The sequence below is a fragment of the Ylistrum balloti genome, unplaced genomic scaffold (genome assembly GCF_031769215.1).
Source record: "Ylistrum balloti isolate Yb309-2 unplaced genomic scaffold, AGI_CSIRO_Ybal_v1 Utg369946, whole genome shotgun sequence".
Lineage (NCBI taxonomy): Eukaryota > Metazoa > Mollusca > Bivalvia > Pectinida > Pectinidae > Ylistrum > Ylistrum balloti.
Window position 1 is genome coordinate 898,991 of NW_026782051.1, and position 20,179 is coordinate 919,169.

At 36.1% G+C, this 20,179-nt stretch overlaps 1 protein-coding gene across 2 annotated transcripts; it reads left to right on the top strand.

Annotated features, from left to right (window-relative positions):
* LOC132547342 (guanine nucleotide-binding protein G(i) subunit alpha-like) lies at positions 1–18,715 on the top strand. Of its 2 annotated transcripts, none has more exons than XM_060211109.1 (8): positions 1–14; positions 12,000–12,042; positions 12,296–12,437; positions 12,980–13,128; positions 13,629–13,757; positions 14,323–14,452; positions 14,966–15,119; positions 15,771–18,715. In XM_060211109.1, exons 1-8 carry the CDS (start codon positions 11–13, stop codon positions 15,953–15,955), a joined length of 936 nt encoding a protein of 311 aa, XP_060067092.1. In that variant the 5' UTR covers positions 1–10; the 3' UTR covers positions 15,956–18,715. The 2 variants fall into 2 exon arrangements, with proteins under 2 accessions (XP_060067092.1, XP_060067091.1); XM_060211108.1 differs by lacking the exon at positions 1–14 and adding an exon at positions 2,747–3,454.
* Positions 18,716–20,179: the final 1,464 nt, after the last annotated feature.

A 20,179-nucleotide genomic window follows, 5' to 3' on the forward strand; every position in this document is an offset into this window, starting at 1 on the left:
TGCAACGATCATGGGTAAGTTGTAGATCAGCATAGTTATGTTTGTGAATGATACAATACAAATTAAGCAGTATAATTGGTCTTCATCGTTCAAAGTGTCAGTGATTAAGAGATGTATTATCTAATGGAAGACAGACTGTAACAACTTCTACTTACAGTCTATGTCGTCGTTTGTTCATGTTAAGTCAGTTCAAGATGTTTTCATGTTGGGTGTGAAATGTTAATGCTAGTGGTTCAAAACCAATAAGATAGATTTTTACAAACACAATGTTTGAGCGTGTATCATTACCAGAGATTCCCACACGACATTAAACCCAGTAGATTCCCAAACGGCGGTAAACCGTCATGTTTATGTTCATTTATGTGTCTTGTCATTTCATAACTAAATAAGATATGAAACTGCACCGTGCAACGGTTTCGTCCTCCACTTACGCTAAGTGGGCCCGATGTGTTAGGAGGCAAATGAGGAAAATCCAGACTGGTCGAAAGCATTACAATAATATAAAACAAGAAGATGCATTAACCCATAACTTTCATACTGTTTTTATATATCGAATTGTTTCAAAACAACGTTAAGCACACTTGTATATTTTGAACCGTGCCACTATTCCACTGAATGCAAACACTACGTGCAGGTTACGACAAAACTCGAACAGGGTTCGCTCCCATTCAAAAGAATTATAAGACATGCAAGTGAATATATTGTACAATATCGTATGATTTCAGAAGAATATTGAAACAACTACCATATAATGTACATGTAACTAATTTCTGCAAATACAATTGTCCTGAATGTAACCCTATCCTTTCGCCACCATTGTTGTCGTTCACGCATTAAATACGACTCGGTAATCGCCACAGTCGCCACACACCTGTGGTTATAGGTTGCTGAAGTTTGAAACACGTGATATTGGAGTTCCTATCACGAAGACGTTATGATTACCCATTTTACTTTGAGTGGGTTTCAGTTTTACAATACGACCATGTAAAATCGATGTTACAGTTAAACAGATTGCTGTCAGTTTTTGTGTAGTCGAAAGTCCTATCTGTTAATTAGGTATTACGTTATCTCTGAGACACAAATACATCACGATATAAAAAAGTAAGTATCATAAGTGATATCAATAACGATATGGCGTAATTTTCTATTTATAGAAATCTGGTCACCACTCAGTCGTGCTCCAGTCACTTCCCCCATTTCAGGATGGCTATAAATGACAGTGTTTACGTAAACAAACTATCATATAAGTTACAGCGATGAAAAGAGGGCCTCACAAAACTAGGCGTGGTACATATACTTCAGGACCTAGCATGATAGGTCGTATGATGCGACTTCTGCGAGAATCTGTATATACATTTTGGAGGGATATGATGAAGAATGAGTCCATCTGTTGTGTATTTTAAGGACAAGCCAAAACAACAATACAGTCCGAATCCACATATTCAAACTCATTTATCATCTCCTCAGTGTTCTGTAACTGGAGGAGAAGGGGGCGAATTTTACAGAAATAGGGCAAACGTAGAATTAAACCCTTTAAAACTTTATCTTGAATTAGTTTAAATGAACGTTACAGTTTCTCAGGTTTGATTTTTCTTTCAAAACACATACAATACCCGGATACTGACATTCTACTCTAAACCATGTAGATTCTCAGCTCACCCGTGGCCTATAATCTCCTATGTTACAGAACAATCAGTTGTTCAATGTATGAGAAAGTCCAGCAGCGATACGACTTGTGTGTTATAACACTTACGATTATTACAGTAGAAACATCATCAAAATGGTTCAGTTACAACACGTGTATTCGTCAGTCAAGTTCATTGGACCTGTCCCTACCATTTAATAATTGCTGGACTAGGTGGGGTACCCCGGTTACCTAGGTAGCTGAGGTAGGCTGAGAAACTAAAATATGTTAAGAGGCTGAGTTAGGTGTACTAACGACAGATACCGTAGTTAACAATATTGTAACAGAGGTGGACTGTCTGATACCGTAGTTAACAATATTGTTACAGAGGTGGACTGTGTTATACTGTAGTTAACAATACTGTTACAGAGGTGGACTGTCTGATACCGTAGTTAACAATATTGTAACAGAGATGGACTATCTGATAACGTAGTTAACAATATTGTAACAGAGGTGGGCTGTCTGATACCGTAGTTAACAGTATTGTTACAGAGGTGGACTGTCTAATACCGTAGTTAACAATATTGTAACAGAGGTGGACTGTGTTATACTGTAGTTAACAATATTGTAACAGAGGTGGACTGTGTTATACTGTAGTTAACAATATTGTAACAGCGGTGGACTGTGTTATACTGTAGTTAACAATATTGTAACAGAGGTGGACTGTGTTCTACTGTAGTTAACAATATTGTAACAGCGGTGGACTGTCTGATACCGTAGTTAACAATATTGTAACAGCGGTGGACTGTTGTACCATTATTTGCAATTAACATGTAATACTTTGTTTAATAGAAATGACTGACTGTTTAATACTGTAATTTTACAAACACTAACAGCAAGCAGAACAATCACGTACGTAAGTTGCCGGCCGTATGAAACATTTTGAATGTTAATGTAATTGTTATTCAATTGTACTGGTATCCGTTAAACACAAAGACATTCATGTGTCATATTACCTCTGTCTCGTACACACTTCAGGCATGCCCTATTTATTCATTCTGTTCCCGTACGAAGGGCGATAAATCTCCTCTACATATCCGTGCGTGTGTTGATATGTGAAAAACACGTATGTATATACTGTATGTATACACTTAACCGGAAAAGGAAGAAATTGAATTTATCTCTGTTCTCATTTCTTACTTTTCTTCCTTGAGGGGCTATGTTACTTGTTACTTATTACGCTGTGCCGGACTACATATGAGATAGTTCAGTATTCTTTATTTTGTCAACCGATGACATGAGAGCATTGAAAATGACTGTATGTAGCAGTGACAGCGGATAAAGGCACTGTTTCATATCCCAGTTAGAGTTTATATTCATCATAATAGTTTACAACGAAGGGCATGCGATACAGGAAGTTGTATTTCAGGGAAAATCAGAAACGCCCACAGGAATCTATTCAACATTCATTATTTTGTTGTTGTTTGAGATTTCGACTATTTGTTCACTCCTGTGATTAACACTAAGAACATTGTACGTTACTTTGTTTATACACAGTATCATTGTACGGGAAACATCACAAACAGGATTTCGTGAAGATGGAGAACTCTCCTTCAGGGATAATGGTGAATTGATAGAGGAAGTTTTTATTTGCATTGTGTGCATATATATCCGGTTTTTTTTTAATCAAATATCTATATCAAAGACAATACAATTTATTCAAAATGGGATGTGCTCTGACTCTCGAAGAAAAGGAATCTAGGAGGATCGACAAAGAACTTCGTTCAGACGGTAGCAAATCATCACGGGAAGTAAAACTACTACTACTGGGTAAGTTTCACCAGTGGATTACATTCTGTATTTCTATTTAACTTTAAAAAGGTGCTGAATTAATATGCTCGAGAACATTTCAACTCATTTCATTCCCTGTCCATCACAACTCACTCATTAATATGAAACCGGGAAGCAATGTGTTGTTAGTAAAGTATTTTATTTTATACTTCAATTAAATTCGACTCTTTATCGGATTCATTAATAATCAAATCTTAACAATTATCATAGACGCGTTAGTCTTACGTAATGCACATATTTATATGTGACTGTGAAGATGGTGGTGGTGGTGGTGGTGGTGGTGTGTGTGTGTGTTGGTGACTATGTGAAGGTGGTGGTGGTGTGTGTGTGCGTGTGTGTTTGTGTGTGTATGACTGTGTGAAGGTGGTGGTGGTGGTGGTGTGTGTGAGTATGTGTGTTTGTGTGTTTATGACTGTGTGAAGGTGGTGGTGGTGGTGTTGGTGGTGGTGGTGTGTGTGTGTTGGTGACTATGTGAAGGTGGTGGTGATGGTAGTGGTAGTGGTGGTGGTGGTGTGTGTTTGTGTGTGTGTGTGTGACTGTGTGAAGGTGGTGGTGGTGGTGATGGTGTGTGTGTGTGTGTATGAGTGTTTGTGTGTGTTTGTGTGTGTATGACTGTGTGAAGGTGGCGGTGGTGGTGGTGTGTGAGTATGTGTGTTTGTGTGTGTATGACTGTGTGAAGGTGCTGGTAGTGGTGTTGGTGGTGGTGGTGGTGTGGTGTGTGTGTTGGTGACTATGTGAAGGTGGTGGTGGTGGTGGTGGTGGTGGTGGTGTGTGTGTATGTGTGGTGTTGGTGGTGGTGGAGGTGGTGGAGGAGGTGGTGGTGGTGGTGGTGGTGGTGGTGGTGATGGTGTGTGTGTGTATGTGTGTTTGTGTGTATGGGACTGACTGGGGTATAGGTATCTATGACATAGGACAATTTCAAGTTATAAAGTAGGTTAAATAGTAGTGTGTCTGAGCTTAGGTTATAAATATATGTGGCGTTTGCCTGTCTGTGGTAATGTTATTAGTATATGTGACCTAGGACTGTCTGTGGTGATATAACTATATGTTACGTAGGACTGTCTGGGGTAATGCTATAAGTATATGTGACGTAGGACTGTCTGTGGTACTGTTATAAGTATATGTTACGTAGGACTGTCTGGGGTAATGCTATAAGTATATGTGACGTAGGACTGTCTGTGGTACTGTTATAAGTATATGTGACGTAGGACTGTCTGGGGTAATGCTATAAGTACATGTGACGTAGGACTGTCTGTGGTACTGTTAGAAGTACATGTAACGTAGGACTGTCTGTGGTAATGCTGTAAGTATATGTGACGTAGGACTGTCTGTGGCAATGTTATAACCATATGTGACGTTGGACTGTCTGTGGTTATGCTACAACTATATGTGACGTAGGACTGTCTGTGGTAATGCTATAAGTATATGTGACGTAGGAATGTCTGTGGTAAGGCTTTTAAGTACATGTGACGTAGGACTGTCTGTGGTACTGTTAGAAGTACATGTAACGTAGGACTGTCTGTGGTAATGCTGTAAGTATATGTGACGTAGGACTGTCTGTGGCAATGTTATAACCATATGTGACGTTGGACTGTCTGTGGTTATGCTACAACTATATGTGACGTAGGACTGTCTGTGGTAATGCTATAAGTATATGTGACGTAGGACTATCTGCGGTACTGTTAGAAGTATATGTGACGTAGGAATGTCTTTGGTAAGGCTTTTAAGTACATGTGACCGAGGACTGTCTTTGGTACTGTTATAAGTATATGTGACGTAGACTGTCTGTGGTGCTGTTATAAGTATATGGACGGTAGGATTGTTTTTAAACTAAATGCCTGTGACGTCAGTCAATATTTCTTTTATCATATACACGAAAGCTGTAAAAGGTGATGGTCGCCTGCATTAATTTTACTCTCAGTAATCAATCAAATGTTTGTGTATGGTAGAATGTCTGAGGCAGCCGTGTCGTACTGTAATATCCTTTCAATGTCTGACGTAAAATGTTGGGGATGGGTTATTATTAACCGATCACTCCGTATATAATGAAACATCATTTAACTATGTGGTAACAATAAATTATGTTTGTGTGACGCTGAAATAATACACAAGTGCAGTGTGTTATAGAGTAACAAGTATACCTCGTTTCCGTATTTTCCATACCAAATGTAAAAAACACACAAAACATTACAACGAAGATCCGGTATCGTTGACTGTGATTCGTAGAACATCATACATATGACATTATTACATATGTTTTCAAAATCATGAGCTGATCACCACAAACCACTTAGCAGTACTATATACTTAATACGGAGGCGTTGCTTTACGATTGAATCATGTTTGAAGTTTTAGACGCGTCAAAAATAGATATACCGTGTACATATAGGTTGTACCAGCGCTTCAGATCGTTATGTTGGAAATACCCCAGTAATTGTGGTCACTTCATCGGCAATAGATACGTAGAATTTGTAAGAAAAAGTATATATAGTAAACCCACAACGATTCAACTCATAGGGGTTTTCCTGTAGATACTTATTAGTAACCAATCAAAATCCATGTACAATTAACAATGCCTCTTGTGAAATATTCTACTTTCCTTACCATCAACGCTTTTACTAATGTGAGATCTATTTCCTGAAAAGTCCCCGTCTCCTTAAAGTTGATACCGGGAAACCCATTCTCCAACAATTGCTATCACACTGACATGACGTCAACATTTCAATAAAGACACACCAGCCATGTGATATTGATCACTCAGAGGTAATGCTAGCTGCACATATAAAATATCCAACAAATTCATTACGGTGAAAATAATCATTCACCTACTTGAATAAGAGATAGAGGACCTCGACATTTGGGGAAGATTCCTAAGCTGACAAACACTCGAAAAATCATCGTGCTTGTCAACTTATGAATCTCGACCTTCAACATATGAGATTTCCCTATTTCACCCCAGACAGGGGTCTACACTTTTATTAATCTCTTAGATTAAAGGATCTGTCCCTAGCTTTAGTGACGGACGGAGACATTTCTTCCAAACAGTGTGTTGCATGTGTGTCAAAGGATAATTTTTATCTTGATTGGTATGTTTACGTTTGCATTACTATGTACAATCACATGTTTTATCTTTTTTTTTCTCCTGAAGATTTATATCATATTAAAGTGTTATGAAATCATCATCATCATCAATAAAAAATTGTAATTCATTCTTGACATATTACATGACATCTAATTGACCAATGAAAATAATTTCCGACTGTATAACCGCTTTTCTCATTTACATATTATAATGACCATTGTTGTTGATGTCGATGAATCCGACTATGCACTTCATGAAAATTACGTCATGGAAAAATGTATGATCTGGAAAACCGATGAGACTCCACTTTCTATCGTTACTATAGCTGCGTAAATTGTCGGTCGAGTGACATGTGACACTTTTCTGACTAGAGTTTACGTGTTAAGTTATCAGTAAGGTGGATGAGAACCCTGCTGTAACCTTATCCCTAAGTAATTAGAACTCACTCAACCTTTACTTATAACATGTGTGTTACTTTATTAGGATCATTACCTGCGGTTTAACACGAATGAATGTTCCCTGGCCGGAAATGAAGATATTTTTTTCAGGAGAGATAGAGTAATAGACATTTCCACCTTTGTACGATTTGGTCAGAGAGAGTCCTTTCCTCATCATACAAAGATGATTGACCATTCTTATCCCGATCTTCAGGTGTAGGAGGTTATTACCGTGAACTGCATAGTAAAATGACCGTCTCTTTTCTTCTATTTTTCAAATTTTGGAAAAAAATCCTCTAACATCGTTGATTTAGCTGATGTTTTGTTTGCCGGTGGCTCCCCTAGCGTACCAGTACATTGAGATAAACTCAGACACGCACGCTTGATATGTATGTATTTGTACATTACGTTATTACATTAGTTCGAGGCTGTTTATGTTGTTATGCGATCGAGACTATTTTTATGACATTAGGTCGAAGCTGCTTACATAAGTTAAAAACTGTTTACATGATATTAGGTCGAAACTGTTTACATGATATTAGGTCGAAACTGTTTACATGACGTTAGGTCGAAACTGTTTACATGACGTTAGGTCAAAACTGTTTACATGACATTAGGTCGAAACTGTTGACATGATATTTGGTCGAAACTGTTTACATGACATTCGGTAAAAACTGTTTATATGACATTTGGTCGAAACTGTTTACATGATATTAGGTCGAAACTGTTTACATGGTATTTGGTCGAAAATGTTTACATGACATTAGGTCGAAACTGTTTACATGACATTTGGTCGAAACTGTTTACATGATATTAGGACGAAACTGTTGACATGACATTTGGTCGAAACTGTTTACATGACATTCGGTAAAAACTGTTTATATGACATTTGGTCGAAACTGTTTACATGACGTTAGGTCGAACCTGTTTATGATGACATTAGGTCAAAACTGTTTACATGATATTAGGTCGAAACTGTTTATATGACATTAGGTCGAAACTGTTTACATGACGTTAGGTCGAACCTGTTTATGATGACATTAGGTCAAAACTGTTTACATGATATTAGGTCGAAACTGTTTATGATGGCGTTAGGTCGAAACTGTTTACATGACGTTAGGTCGAAACTGTTTACATAACATTAGGTCAAAACTGTTTACATGATATTAGGTCAAAACTGTTTATGATGGCATTAGGTCAAGACTGTTTTTGTGTCAGTGTATTGAAACTGTTTATCTTAGCATTAAATCTAGACTGTTATATGAAAATAGATAAAAACTGTTTATAAAGAGTGTTGACGCTGATGCAGTTCTAAATAGTTAATATGACACTAGGCCATGACTGTTAGTATATTGAATTACATCATTCATAGTTACGAACCCCTCAACGTTGTGGAACAATTCGCGCTTTTACATATAGACGTTGTGATATCTTCGTCAAAAGATGTATACTATGAAATGAGTAAGAAGTGCCCCTGATTCATGGTAACCCAGCCCTGTATACAGCTAAATACACATTATGAGGCGGACTTCCGGACTTGTTTTACAGCGAGGCACTTTACGCACAAGGAAATTATACTGTATATGTAATATGCTCTTCACCACACTGATGTTATTTTATACAAGGGAAACAAATTCTATTTGTTGCTCTCTGTCTCTGAATAAATTTTGTTGTATATCACCTAATGCACCTCACTTTGCAGTGTTTAACGTTCCCATACTTGATATTGCTGTACTTTATATATAAATTCTTCATTTCTTCCCACATGAGTTGTTTTGCTCCCACACCAGTTATTATGTTTTATCAACCCTTTCCCACATGGGTTGTACTGTTCCAACGCTAATTATTATGTAAAGTCAACCATTCTTTCCCACACCAGTTCCCCTGTTTCTGAATTAGTTATATAATCCGTTGCCTTCATTCATACACGGAGTGTATTGTTCCAACACTAATCATTATGTTAAGTCAATTTTTTCCCATACCGGTTGTTCTGTTCCCAGACTAGTTATATCTACCCTTACCTTCTTTCCAACACCAGTTGTCCTGTTCTTAAACTAGATATATAATCCTTTCCCTTCTTTCCCACACCGGTTGTCCTGTTCCCAGACTAGTTATATCCACCCTTCCCTTCTTTCCCACACCGGTTGTCCTGTTCCCAAACTATTTATACCCACCCTTACCTTCTTTCCCACACCGGTTGTTTTGTTCCCAGACTATTTATATCCACCCTTCACTTCTTTCCCACACCGGTTGTTTTGTTCCCAGACTAGTTATATCCACCCTTCCCTTCTTTCCCACACCGGTTGTTTTGTTCCCAGACTAGTTATATCCACCCTTCCCTTCTTTCCCATACCGGTTGCCCTGTTCCCAGACTGGTTATGTCAACCCTTCCCTTTTTCCAACACCAGTTCTCCTTTTCCTAAATTAGTTATATAACCCCTTCCCTTCTTCCCCACATCGGTTGTGATGTTCAGTAGTTATATAATTTTTTCCCTCCCTCTTTTCCAACTTCGGTTGTTCTACTCCCATTCAATTAAAGAAAAAACCTTCCTTTCTTTCCCAAAGTTGGTCTGTTCCTCAAATGTCATTGACTAACTCTTCTGTCGCACAGCTGTTGTTATGTTCCTGGACAAGTAACATCAAACCCTCCCTTCTTTCCCATACTTGCTCTTCTATTCCCACTCTAATCATGAAAACACCTTCTTTCCTTTCCCACATGTGTTGTTCTTTCCCACACGTATTATTACGTTAAATGTGTCACCATTTCCTTTCTAACAGTTGTTGCTCTTTTCTTTTTCTATTCAGACTATTTAATATTGAAATTTTCTTTCCCACAACAAAATGTTTAGATTTGTTTCTTTCCTGTTAACGTAATGTGTCAGTGGAATATTTTAAGCGGTCAGTTCGTCCGATATGTACCCAATATTACCTGTCGTGTTACCTGTTACATTGAGGTACCGTTTCAATGACACCTGCTATCGTAGGTATGATCAGCTTCCTGTGTGTGTTTTTTGTTTTTTGGTTTTTGTTTTTGTTTTTTTTTTCGTGGGATTTTCTTAGGAATAATTTCACGTCTTGTTTGGGTTTTAAACGATAATAATATTCAGTTTACAACTAAGTTAAAATTTATCATACGGATGTTGCTATTACGCAGAAGTCAACATATTATTATGTAAAATAGTAACTTTTCATACAGGCCGGTATCCGCTAGTGTTAATGAAATAATGTATTTCAGCCAGTAGGCTTAAACTTGCACATGTGTAAAGGACTACATCTATTGGACTTTGTAATGAATACCTAGTATTATATACGACGAAAGTATATGTAACTTTGATACTGATACAGCTGTATCATTCGTGTATTACATGGACTGCAACAACAAGCGAGACATGCTTTTAAGATTTATTTTATGCCCTGCTCAAACACATATGAAAACAATTAACCATGAAGTATTTTATTGCAAGAGTGAAGTGACTGTTCGGTAGATCTAGATTCTATTCACATATGTGCTCTTTATATGATAGCCTTTCCGGAAATTTCTGTCGAGAGTATTGCAATTGAGCTATAGAATATACGAAACGGGAAGAGTGCTTGGTGCATATTTCACGCAACTGAAGAAAGGGTTTTATATTACAGATCAACAGGTTTATTTAAAACTGCTACACAGGGGAGTAATTCCAAACTGAACTACCAAAATCCACAATGTACTCCGGTAACCATTGATAAAAACATACAAATCAAGGATTGAATGTACAACCAACAAAACGATGAGCTTTACCAAGAAGTATTACAGTAGGCGGGTACATACTTTTAACTACACCTACCTATTATGCCCTACCTGCTCTTTATTTCCTGTGTCTTTCTAATATAACAGTTAACGCTATGTGTTTCAGGACTCCGAGCTCCCTTAAAAAGTGCATGGTTTATTGTTGATTTACGTCCTAATAACAGTCGGTGTCAGTTAAAGACACACCAGTTTTGGGTGGTGGAGAAAACTACCAATTATCTTATACAAGACCGGGCAACATTTAGTTGTAGTCGCCAGATAACTGCTATTCTGATTGACTTTGAGAAAGCTTTACATAAACCCACCTTGTGCATAAATTTGGACACAATGGTGTAAGATAGAAAACAACTGTACCCAACCATTTCTCTGAGGACGCATACAGTGGTCCTTCGACCACTCCTGTTGTTGGTATACTTTAGTGATAAGCCATCTTGCATCACAGAAAAAGATTATATACTGATGGATGTCGCCTCTCTAAAACCATCACAGGCAGACTGGGGACAGCTGCAGCACGACCTAGACGCACTTCACGACTTGGGGGAGAAGTGGCTTATGTCCTTCAATCCTTCAAAATTGGACTAGAAACCTTTCTGCACAAAGACAAATATACTTGCTAATTAAACGTGAGCAGAAAACTATCATAGAACATACACTAATATCCAGTGGAAGTCAAATTCCACCTCGTTATGTAGAGAATTAGTCAGTATCCACCAAATGCCAAGGAACAAGTCTATCAAACACTCGTAGAACCAGCGACCAAATGTCTCGTAGAACCAACGATCCAATGTCTCCTCAGTCTGGTTCCATAAACAGAAAACAATGTCAAATTTGCCAACTCCATAAAGTCGAGAGGAGTCCGCTGTTGTGATTAATACATTTTACATTGTGTCAGCAACATGTTGGAAAATCTATTATGAGACCAACTCTAGGCGAGACATGCCAGAGCAAAAGCCCTACTCGATGACATCCCTTACACCAGGTAGACAGGCCTGCTGAGTCTTACATCGTTCCGATCCCTAAAGCTACACTCACAAGAAGCCACAGCATGAAATCGATCTAGTCACGTGCAAGAACCCAATCCTGCAAACACTTCTTCTATTCTGAAGAAGTCCCGCCTACAGTTTCTAATTTGCAAATTATCATTATTATTATTATCATTATTATTATTATTGTTCTTCTGCAAAAATGATATATAATTATATATATTTTTGATTATAGGTGCTGGAGAGTCTGGAAAAAGTACAATATTAAAACAAATGAAGTAAGTGCTCTTATTTAAACATGTATATCAAAAAGAAAAAGATATTAGCCTACCGCATACATCATAGGGCTATGTGCATGAATATCGTAATAATTAGTCATATATTAACGAGGGGAAATATTTCCCAAGTCAACAACAAAACAACAAAAATTAACTTACTGTCAATCCATTAGCATTGTTTTTATGTTTCACGTAAAATTTTAGCTATTTATTTATTTTCTTGGTATGTAATTGCTTTGACTGGTCATTACAGAATCATCCACGATCGTGGCTACACGGAGCAGGAGTGTGTAGAGTACCGCCCAGTAGTCTATAGCAACATATACCAGTCCATGACAACCATCATACGAGCTATGGGCAGTCTCCACATTGAGTTTCAGGATCCTGACCGTGCTGTATGTATGACTGATATTGTACTTTCATTAGAATTACAGGAAATGATGGGGATGATATATGACTGGCGATGGACCATAAAATTTGACAAATTAAGAAAGGAGAAATATCTTCAAATAAATTTAGTACTTCCATGTAGTTTTCATGTGTGTATGACAGATTTAAAGAACCTTTTACACACATTTAGAATGTCATAAAAAAATCAGTCTATGTCACGTTAAGACGGATTTGATCTTCCAACTCATTCACAAATGCACATTTTGGACTGAATCCGCTGATTGACGAATAGAGTGTTATATACATACACAGAAATGATTAGATCTAAATGGCTCAGTATGTTATCTTCAGAAAGGCGAAACATCCCGGTTTTGTCATTGCACTCGCTTCCTTTCTACATTAAAAAGTCAAATTTATTCTACATTGTAGAATACTCATCCTTCATAATATCAGACTACATATAATCAGACATGAATTCAGACCCGATCAAAATAGATATATCATTTTATTCAAATCGCTTTATTGAATACTATATATATTTTGACAGGAAGATGCACGTCATTTATTTGAGTGCAAGATGGCGAACGAAGGTCTTGACCCAATGTTAGGCATCCTAATACGTCTGTGGGGTGATGGTGGTGTCCAGACTTGTGTCAGTCGTTCTCGGGAATACCAACTCAACGATTCTGCAGAATAGTGAGTCAACATAGATTTTACTGTACCAAAATCAAATAGCCTGAGAATGTTCTCTCATTCATCATCATCATCATCATCTTATGCGCCTGTAGCATGCATCACTTCATCCTCTGGCGATCTATAAGATATTCGTAAACAATACAAATCCAGTCTTGTCACGATTTATTTGATCTCAGAATTTAGTTGGAATTAAAAAACATTTTTGGTAACATTGTTAAACAAATATTGCTATCAATGAAACTGCTGACAATAAAGCGCGCGTTGTATGTTTCAAATACAGAAACTTTATTCCATACAATTGCACAAAATCGCCCTAGGAGAACAATATTTCCTACTGTTAATGCATTTAAAAAAAATTAAACCTATTCCGGTGTCCTATGGCTATTGACTTAAACAAACCAGTTAACCAAATCGACTGAAGTATATACACAGCTACACATCATGTCTATAACACTACATTTAAATTGAATGTGTATATTATATTCCATGTTACTCATCAGTTATCTGAATGCATTGGAAAGGATAGGAAAGCCCGGATATATACCAAGCGCCCAGGACGTGCTACGGACACGGGTTAAAACGGCAGGGATAGTGGAGTCAAAGTTCCTGTTTAAAAACGCACAGTTCAAGTAAGCATCCTCAGCTTTACTTCAAACTTCAATATTTTAGCTAAACGGTCATAGATTTACTCCAGCAACAAAATATACGTATTTCACGAAAAAATATAACGTACCATACATCTTATGTCATTGATGAGTGCTTAAAACCTCGTCACTATCGTATGCTGTTCTGTAGTTCACACATAGGTTACCTCTACTCCTATCTTTGGTAGCACCCTTTAAGATCGCTGCATTGTGAGTATTGATGATGGACTTGAATCTTCAAGTCTTCCTCTGTAATCATACTCAGAACATTAAGATGTATTCACTGTTACTCTTTCACTTATTCTGAATTTACCGCATTTATTATAGGATTAGTACAACTTCTCATCCTCCCATTTAAACGTTTTAAACAGAATTTGATTTTCTTGAATTCCCTTCTGGATTCCCACACTTTAAGCTCCTATCACCCTTGATTCCGTTTGATTCAAACCATAATTCTTCTATATAATTGGGTTATCGGATGGCACAGTGGATGTTTCGCAATCGTTGTAAAGTAAATAAAATTTATCAACCATAATTCTTTATTATACAGAATGATCGATGTTGGAGGTCAACGGAACGAGAGAAAGAAATGGATCCATTGTTTTCAGGATGTTACCTCCATTCTGTTTATAGTCGCCATGAGTGAATATGATTTGACTCTGATAGAGGATCAAGACATGGTAAGACAGACACTGGGGAAATTATCTTGATTTCTAGATCATCATTTTCGATTCATATTGTTTGAAGGCAACAACCATTTTAATATTAATTAATGTAATTGTGTCGTTGCCTGAAACTAAGTAGTCAAAGTGTGGCGGTTATCATGTTTGTATGATAGCCTATCATCTATAAGGGGTAGCTTTTCTGCTTGGAGCGGTAGTCTCTCAATATTCTGTGGGGGCCTAGCAAAGTTGTATGGCAGTCGATCTGCATTGCTAGGTAACCTTTCAAATTGTTTGACAGCCTTTCAGTTGTGCGGTGCTTTGTCAGGACATGTACGTGTTTTTTGGCAACAATCAGAAGGGTACGAACACGAGGCAATTTGTAGATATTGTCAATTTTCAGAAGCTTTTGGTTTTGTCTCATGTGTTTAGTATATATATTTTAGAAAGTGATTACAAAACCATGACAGTATATGTATTATGTTACATGTTTTATGACACTAGATTATTGCACACTGTTGGTGATTTCAGAACCGCATGGGGGAGAGTTTGCGGCTTTTCGATTCCATCTGCAACAGCACGTGGTTCGTGAAAACTTCTATGATCCTGTTTTTGAACAAGAAGGACTTGTTCGAGGATAAGATAGTTCGGTCACCACTCACAGTCTGTTTCCCTGACTACCCAGGTAAATTATTTTTATCTTATTAATAACAACAGTCTGTTTCCCTGACTAACCGGGTAAACTATCAATATTCTATAAGTAACAATAGTTCTGTTTCCCCGGTACACAATCTTTATCTTATTAGCTAAAAATGTCGGTTTCCCTGACTACCCAGGTAAACTATCTTTATCGTATATGCTATTGTTACTAACCAGGTAAATTATTTTTATCCTGTTTGTAACAATTTTCTGTTGTCCTGCCTACCCATGTAACCTATGTTTATCTTATAAGAACAATTATCTCTTTCCCTGAATACCCAGTCAAATATAAGCTTACCTTTATTAGTAACAATAGTCTGTTTCCCTGACTACTCAGGTAAGTCATCTTTATCTTATGAAAACAAAGTGTTTCCTTTCAGTAATATGAAATTGACATCAGATTACAATGTCGGAAGTATAATGATATAAATTATTAAAGGTTGTCATTCAAGAATGATATATCAAATGACAATTTGGGTTATAGTTTCAGCGTGGTTATTACACGTAAGAAGAATTTTAAACGTTCTTTAGTCAAATAAAAACATCTAGTTGAACTATGAGTCGTTGCACAACGTACAATGCAATTTTTGAAGTTTATTATAAGGAATAGATATATATGATTTTCTTTTGATTTTAGGACAGAACATCTATGCCGAGGCCGCACCATACATCCAGTTTCAGTTTGTAAGCACCAACAAACGGGACAAGGAAATATACTGCCACTTCACATGTGCCACAGATACCAATAACATTCAGTTTGTGTTCGATGCAATAAGTGACATCATCCTTAATGAAAATCTTGAAAGTATAGGTTTAAACTGAGATGTAAAGGACACTTACATTATAGCTAACTGAAAAATACTGCCAGAAAATACAATATATAAAGGCGGTATCACAGTGTCAAACTTTGATCCAAATATAACGGAAATGTTACCGTGACTTGTAATGACAACGATCACCACATGATCATGACTAGATTATATCTGCGTATTTTGATCTGACTGTATACATCATGCTGTTTATTTGGCATGCGTAACTAATCACATTTATGTGGCTAAGTGTTCGTATTCGTTAAAATGTTTGATACTAGATGATATAAGTAGTCTATATATCGTTTATAAGATTATATCAATTCCTCTGAATGTTACGGGCACTTGTTAATTACATCTTTCATTACTAGTGTTTTAATTTTAGAATGGTGATCACCAAACCTTGTCTGTCCATATGTGTTTTACGTCATTCGCGTGTCTGATAGCACCATGATCTTCAAATAGATCGTTTAGCTTTTATGACCTCAGACTGGTCTAGGGCATGGCTAAAATTAAACTAAAATAGATAAAACATCAGCTGAGGTGAAGATGTTCTGGGATAGAATCGTGTATAACAAAAAAGGAGTAGTATAGTAATATATTCTATGAATACAAATAATGGTGGCTGTAGGTGATGTGATAGTCACTAATGTTTGAGGTGAATTCAAAATGTTGCTGTATCACCACTGTGACCTCACTGTTCGTTTAGTATTTACTACGTGTTCAAGGATAGAACATGGTGAACGAGGTCATGTAAAGCTGATTTTAATCAGAATGTGCAAACTAAAACAGAAAAGTACATGACTTGAATTATTAGGGTTTATAATTATGTAAGTTATATAGAGGTGTGTAGTGGGGAAGACCGTACACCAAATATTAAGCTTTTAAAACATTGTATTATCTGCTTTTCATTATTCCCTCAGCTAATGTTATTTTCATATATTTTTACTGCTTTTCGATTCTGAATTTTTGGTCTAATTCGTACTTTCGTTTTGGTATAGCTTCTTTCCTTTTTGTATTTTTGTTCAATATTCCCGTGTCTGTATTTAAATATTATAATATTTTGTCAACGCGTTTTGGTTCATAACAAGAAATGTGTACAAAAAACTTTTTTGTAACAGAGGTATTATAACCAAAAATTGTTGTTGTATGAACAGATTACTTATAAATACATTGTTAACGAAAATTGATGTGTATATCAGACCGTTAACTCACAGTTTACAAGAAATGGCGACCATTGAAAGCTTTTTTAAGGATAACCATAACTGGTTTGGTACTTTTAAAATATTCGTCTATCTACTTATTTTGAAATAGTAGATAGTAAACCATGTATACTATTTGCCTATATTGTAAATAATACTATCATCTTTAAAGTAAATATCAAATATATATTGAATCTTACATCGATTTCCATTTGATAAGCGACGTATCATTTTTTCCATATAATACTACGAAATTGGAACGAATTTCGAACACTTTTATCACAAGGTCGATTTTTCGGGTAAACATTATAAAGTCTGTGTCAAATTTTAAGCAATTTCATCTCTCTATCTATCAGAATTCACAGAAATGTTTAATGCCAAAGATGTTTTTAAAATACGACTTGTTTGTTTTATAAAGTTTAGTTCCATATCTGTTTCTTGAGGCGTTTTGTTTGGTAAATGTTTCATAAATAAAAAACAAATGAAGTATGAATACTGTTGAGAGTTTGCTGAGATATTACAGTGTACAATAGCCCGAATCTCGAGATATATACACTAAGTTTTGTTTTAATGCTAAAGAGATATTACTCAGTGCAATAGCCCGAATCACGAGATTTAGACTCTACGTTTTGTTCTAATGTTGATGACAGGCATGACAGGTGTTTAATCTAAATGTGTTTGTGAAAGTGTATATAGGACCGCAGTGTGTAAGACGTACGGAGTAAAACTGTATATGATCATTCATTATTGAGGCCTATATATAACAAAAACAATAATTAGATAAAATATAGTGATTTCACATTGTTTGTGCTGTATGTGTTTTTTTCTAAACTGCATACATACGATATATCTATATATAGCTCAGCCTCTGCTCCAGGATAATGTATTTCATATGTATGATAAACATTTGTATTTTTATACTTATTGAAAAGTTTATACCTTTTAATGTGTACAACATTTAGAAACATATTCTAAGTGTATTGCTATTACAAAAATATCACTGGCATATGAAATGGATCACAAGAATTTTTTTATCACACTGGTGTGTTGAGGGGTCATCCTTACAATTAGTTATTCATCATTATGTCAAATTCAAGATAGTCAATTTTGACGATTATTTGAAAAGTTTTGATAAGAATCTAACAGAAATCCACAATCGAATCTCATGATACAAGTTAATTTATCCAAAACTGATTATTAAGATGTGATTTATATATGTTGTCCTACATGTTTTCGGAAAGATGACAGTTCAATACACGATATTTTCTATAAAGTATATATATATTTCTAATCTCCCAAAAAGTAACAAATTTTTTAAAAATATGTTTTATGAGCTAGTAATTAATTTATAATTCAATAGTCTGTAACCAGTAGCAACTATTTCTGCACTGTATTCATAAATCTCTAAATGGGTTTTGTGTTTTCACTCGTTTGGCAAAACAATCCGTATTTGCAACTCGGATCATGGCAATATCAATCTCAAGTATTTATTGTTCGTTATGTCATCGAGTGTTTTTTCGTGTGTTTTGTATAAACAGTCTGATAAATAAAGACATTTTGATATTGAAATACGATATTTTTCATCTTTTCTCTGTCAAAGTAGTTCTAAATAACACGGTAAATATGTTTGCATAATTGAATAAAGATCACGAAAATGAACGTCATTGACACATGAAAACCTGCACAACGTTTCCAAATTATTGCAGAATCAGTTTTGAAACTAAACCTTATGGAGTATCCAAGTTGACTGCCATTTCTATTTGTACATCAAATTAATATCGTATCAACCTGCCACACTATTTTCAAAACTCGTATATTTGAAGAGCATACTAGGGACTCGCCATAGTGATGGAGTAACCAGCGGCTTGAGAAAGAGATAAATCTAGATTACCGTTTATACGTGTTTATTGATCATTGTTTAAATAAAATACTTTCGGTTTATTCCCACTGAGAATGACCAATAGATGTAAACTAAGGATAGTTAGAATGGTATTGTTGAACAAGTGTTGGGGTAACTGGACAGCTAATTATCTTGTACAAATGTTACTATCGCTTAGCAATATTTAGAAAAAGAGTCCAATGATTTTAATATAGTACTTAACCACCTAATCTGTACATCTCTATACACTGGCGTCGATATTTCAACCCCTATTTGTTTACTTTTTATTTCAATAGGAGTCCTTTGCAAACTCAGACACATGCAGATTTATACTGTAGCTGAGCAATGCATATAATAATGCATAAGGCAGATAACTCAGTTTTAGGTAATGTAATCAAAGGTATGAAGGTTTTCCAATCATAATCAGCGTACTTTCTTTTTGAGTGATGCCTATTTACCAGCATCATATTCTACATAACCTCTGTGGGATACAGGCCATAAGAACCGATAAAATGAAACTTTCTTGTGACAAAATAATGTGCATATATCAAATGAATGTCATACATACTATCTAAATATCATATGATACATCAAATAAGAATAAAGACTATTATTTGATTTTATATATTTTGATAAGAGCGTCTGCTTGGTCGTGTGCCACTAGAAACATGTTCCTCTGTTTTTGAAAACAGACACAGCGAGGATGAACTAATCCCTGTACAAGGAGCTGGTCAGACAATTCACCGTTTTCTGATGCCTGTAAAACCATCCCCTCTACAACCGAAACCACACACAGTTTACCTCGGACCAGAGTTATTCCCCTTGGTCCTGTAGGTGTTGCCAAAGTCCAGAGTTGTTCCCCGTTGTAAGTAATACATCTTACTTGATCTTTATAGTAGTCGGATACAAAGAAACAGTTTCCAACTCCAGCTACAATATGAGAACCGAGATCATAATTGCCATCCTCCTCAAGAACAGTGGTTCTATGTCCCTTCATGTTAACTAAGTGTATACTAGATCTATGTCCATCCTCATTACAGGCTAAGCAGATGAAATGTTGGTTCTGGTATGAAATATCATACAAGCCCCAGCATTCCTTGTCGAACATAACTGACTTGTATTTGTGAAGTGTGTTATTATTGTGTACTGTAAACAA

What these genes read in the sequence shown, in the direction of transcription:
- LOC132547342 (XM_060211108.1), top strand. Translation starts at nt 3,349, where the DNA reads ATGGGATGTGCTCTGACTCTCGAAGAAAAGGAATCTAGGAGGATCGAC. An exon ending in AGTAAAACTACTACTACTGG is followed by an intron (nt 3,455 to 11,999) that starts GTAAGTTTCACC and finishes TTTTGATTATAG; the next exon opens with GTGCTGGAGAGTCTGGAAAA. An exon ending in TTTAAAAACGCACAGTTCAA is followed by an intron (nt 13,758 to 14,322) that starts GTAAGCATCCTC and finishes TTTATTATACAG; the next exon opens with AATGATCGATGTTGGAGGTC.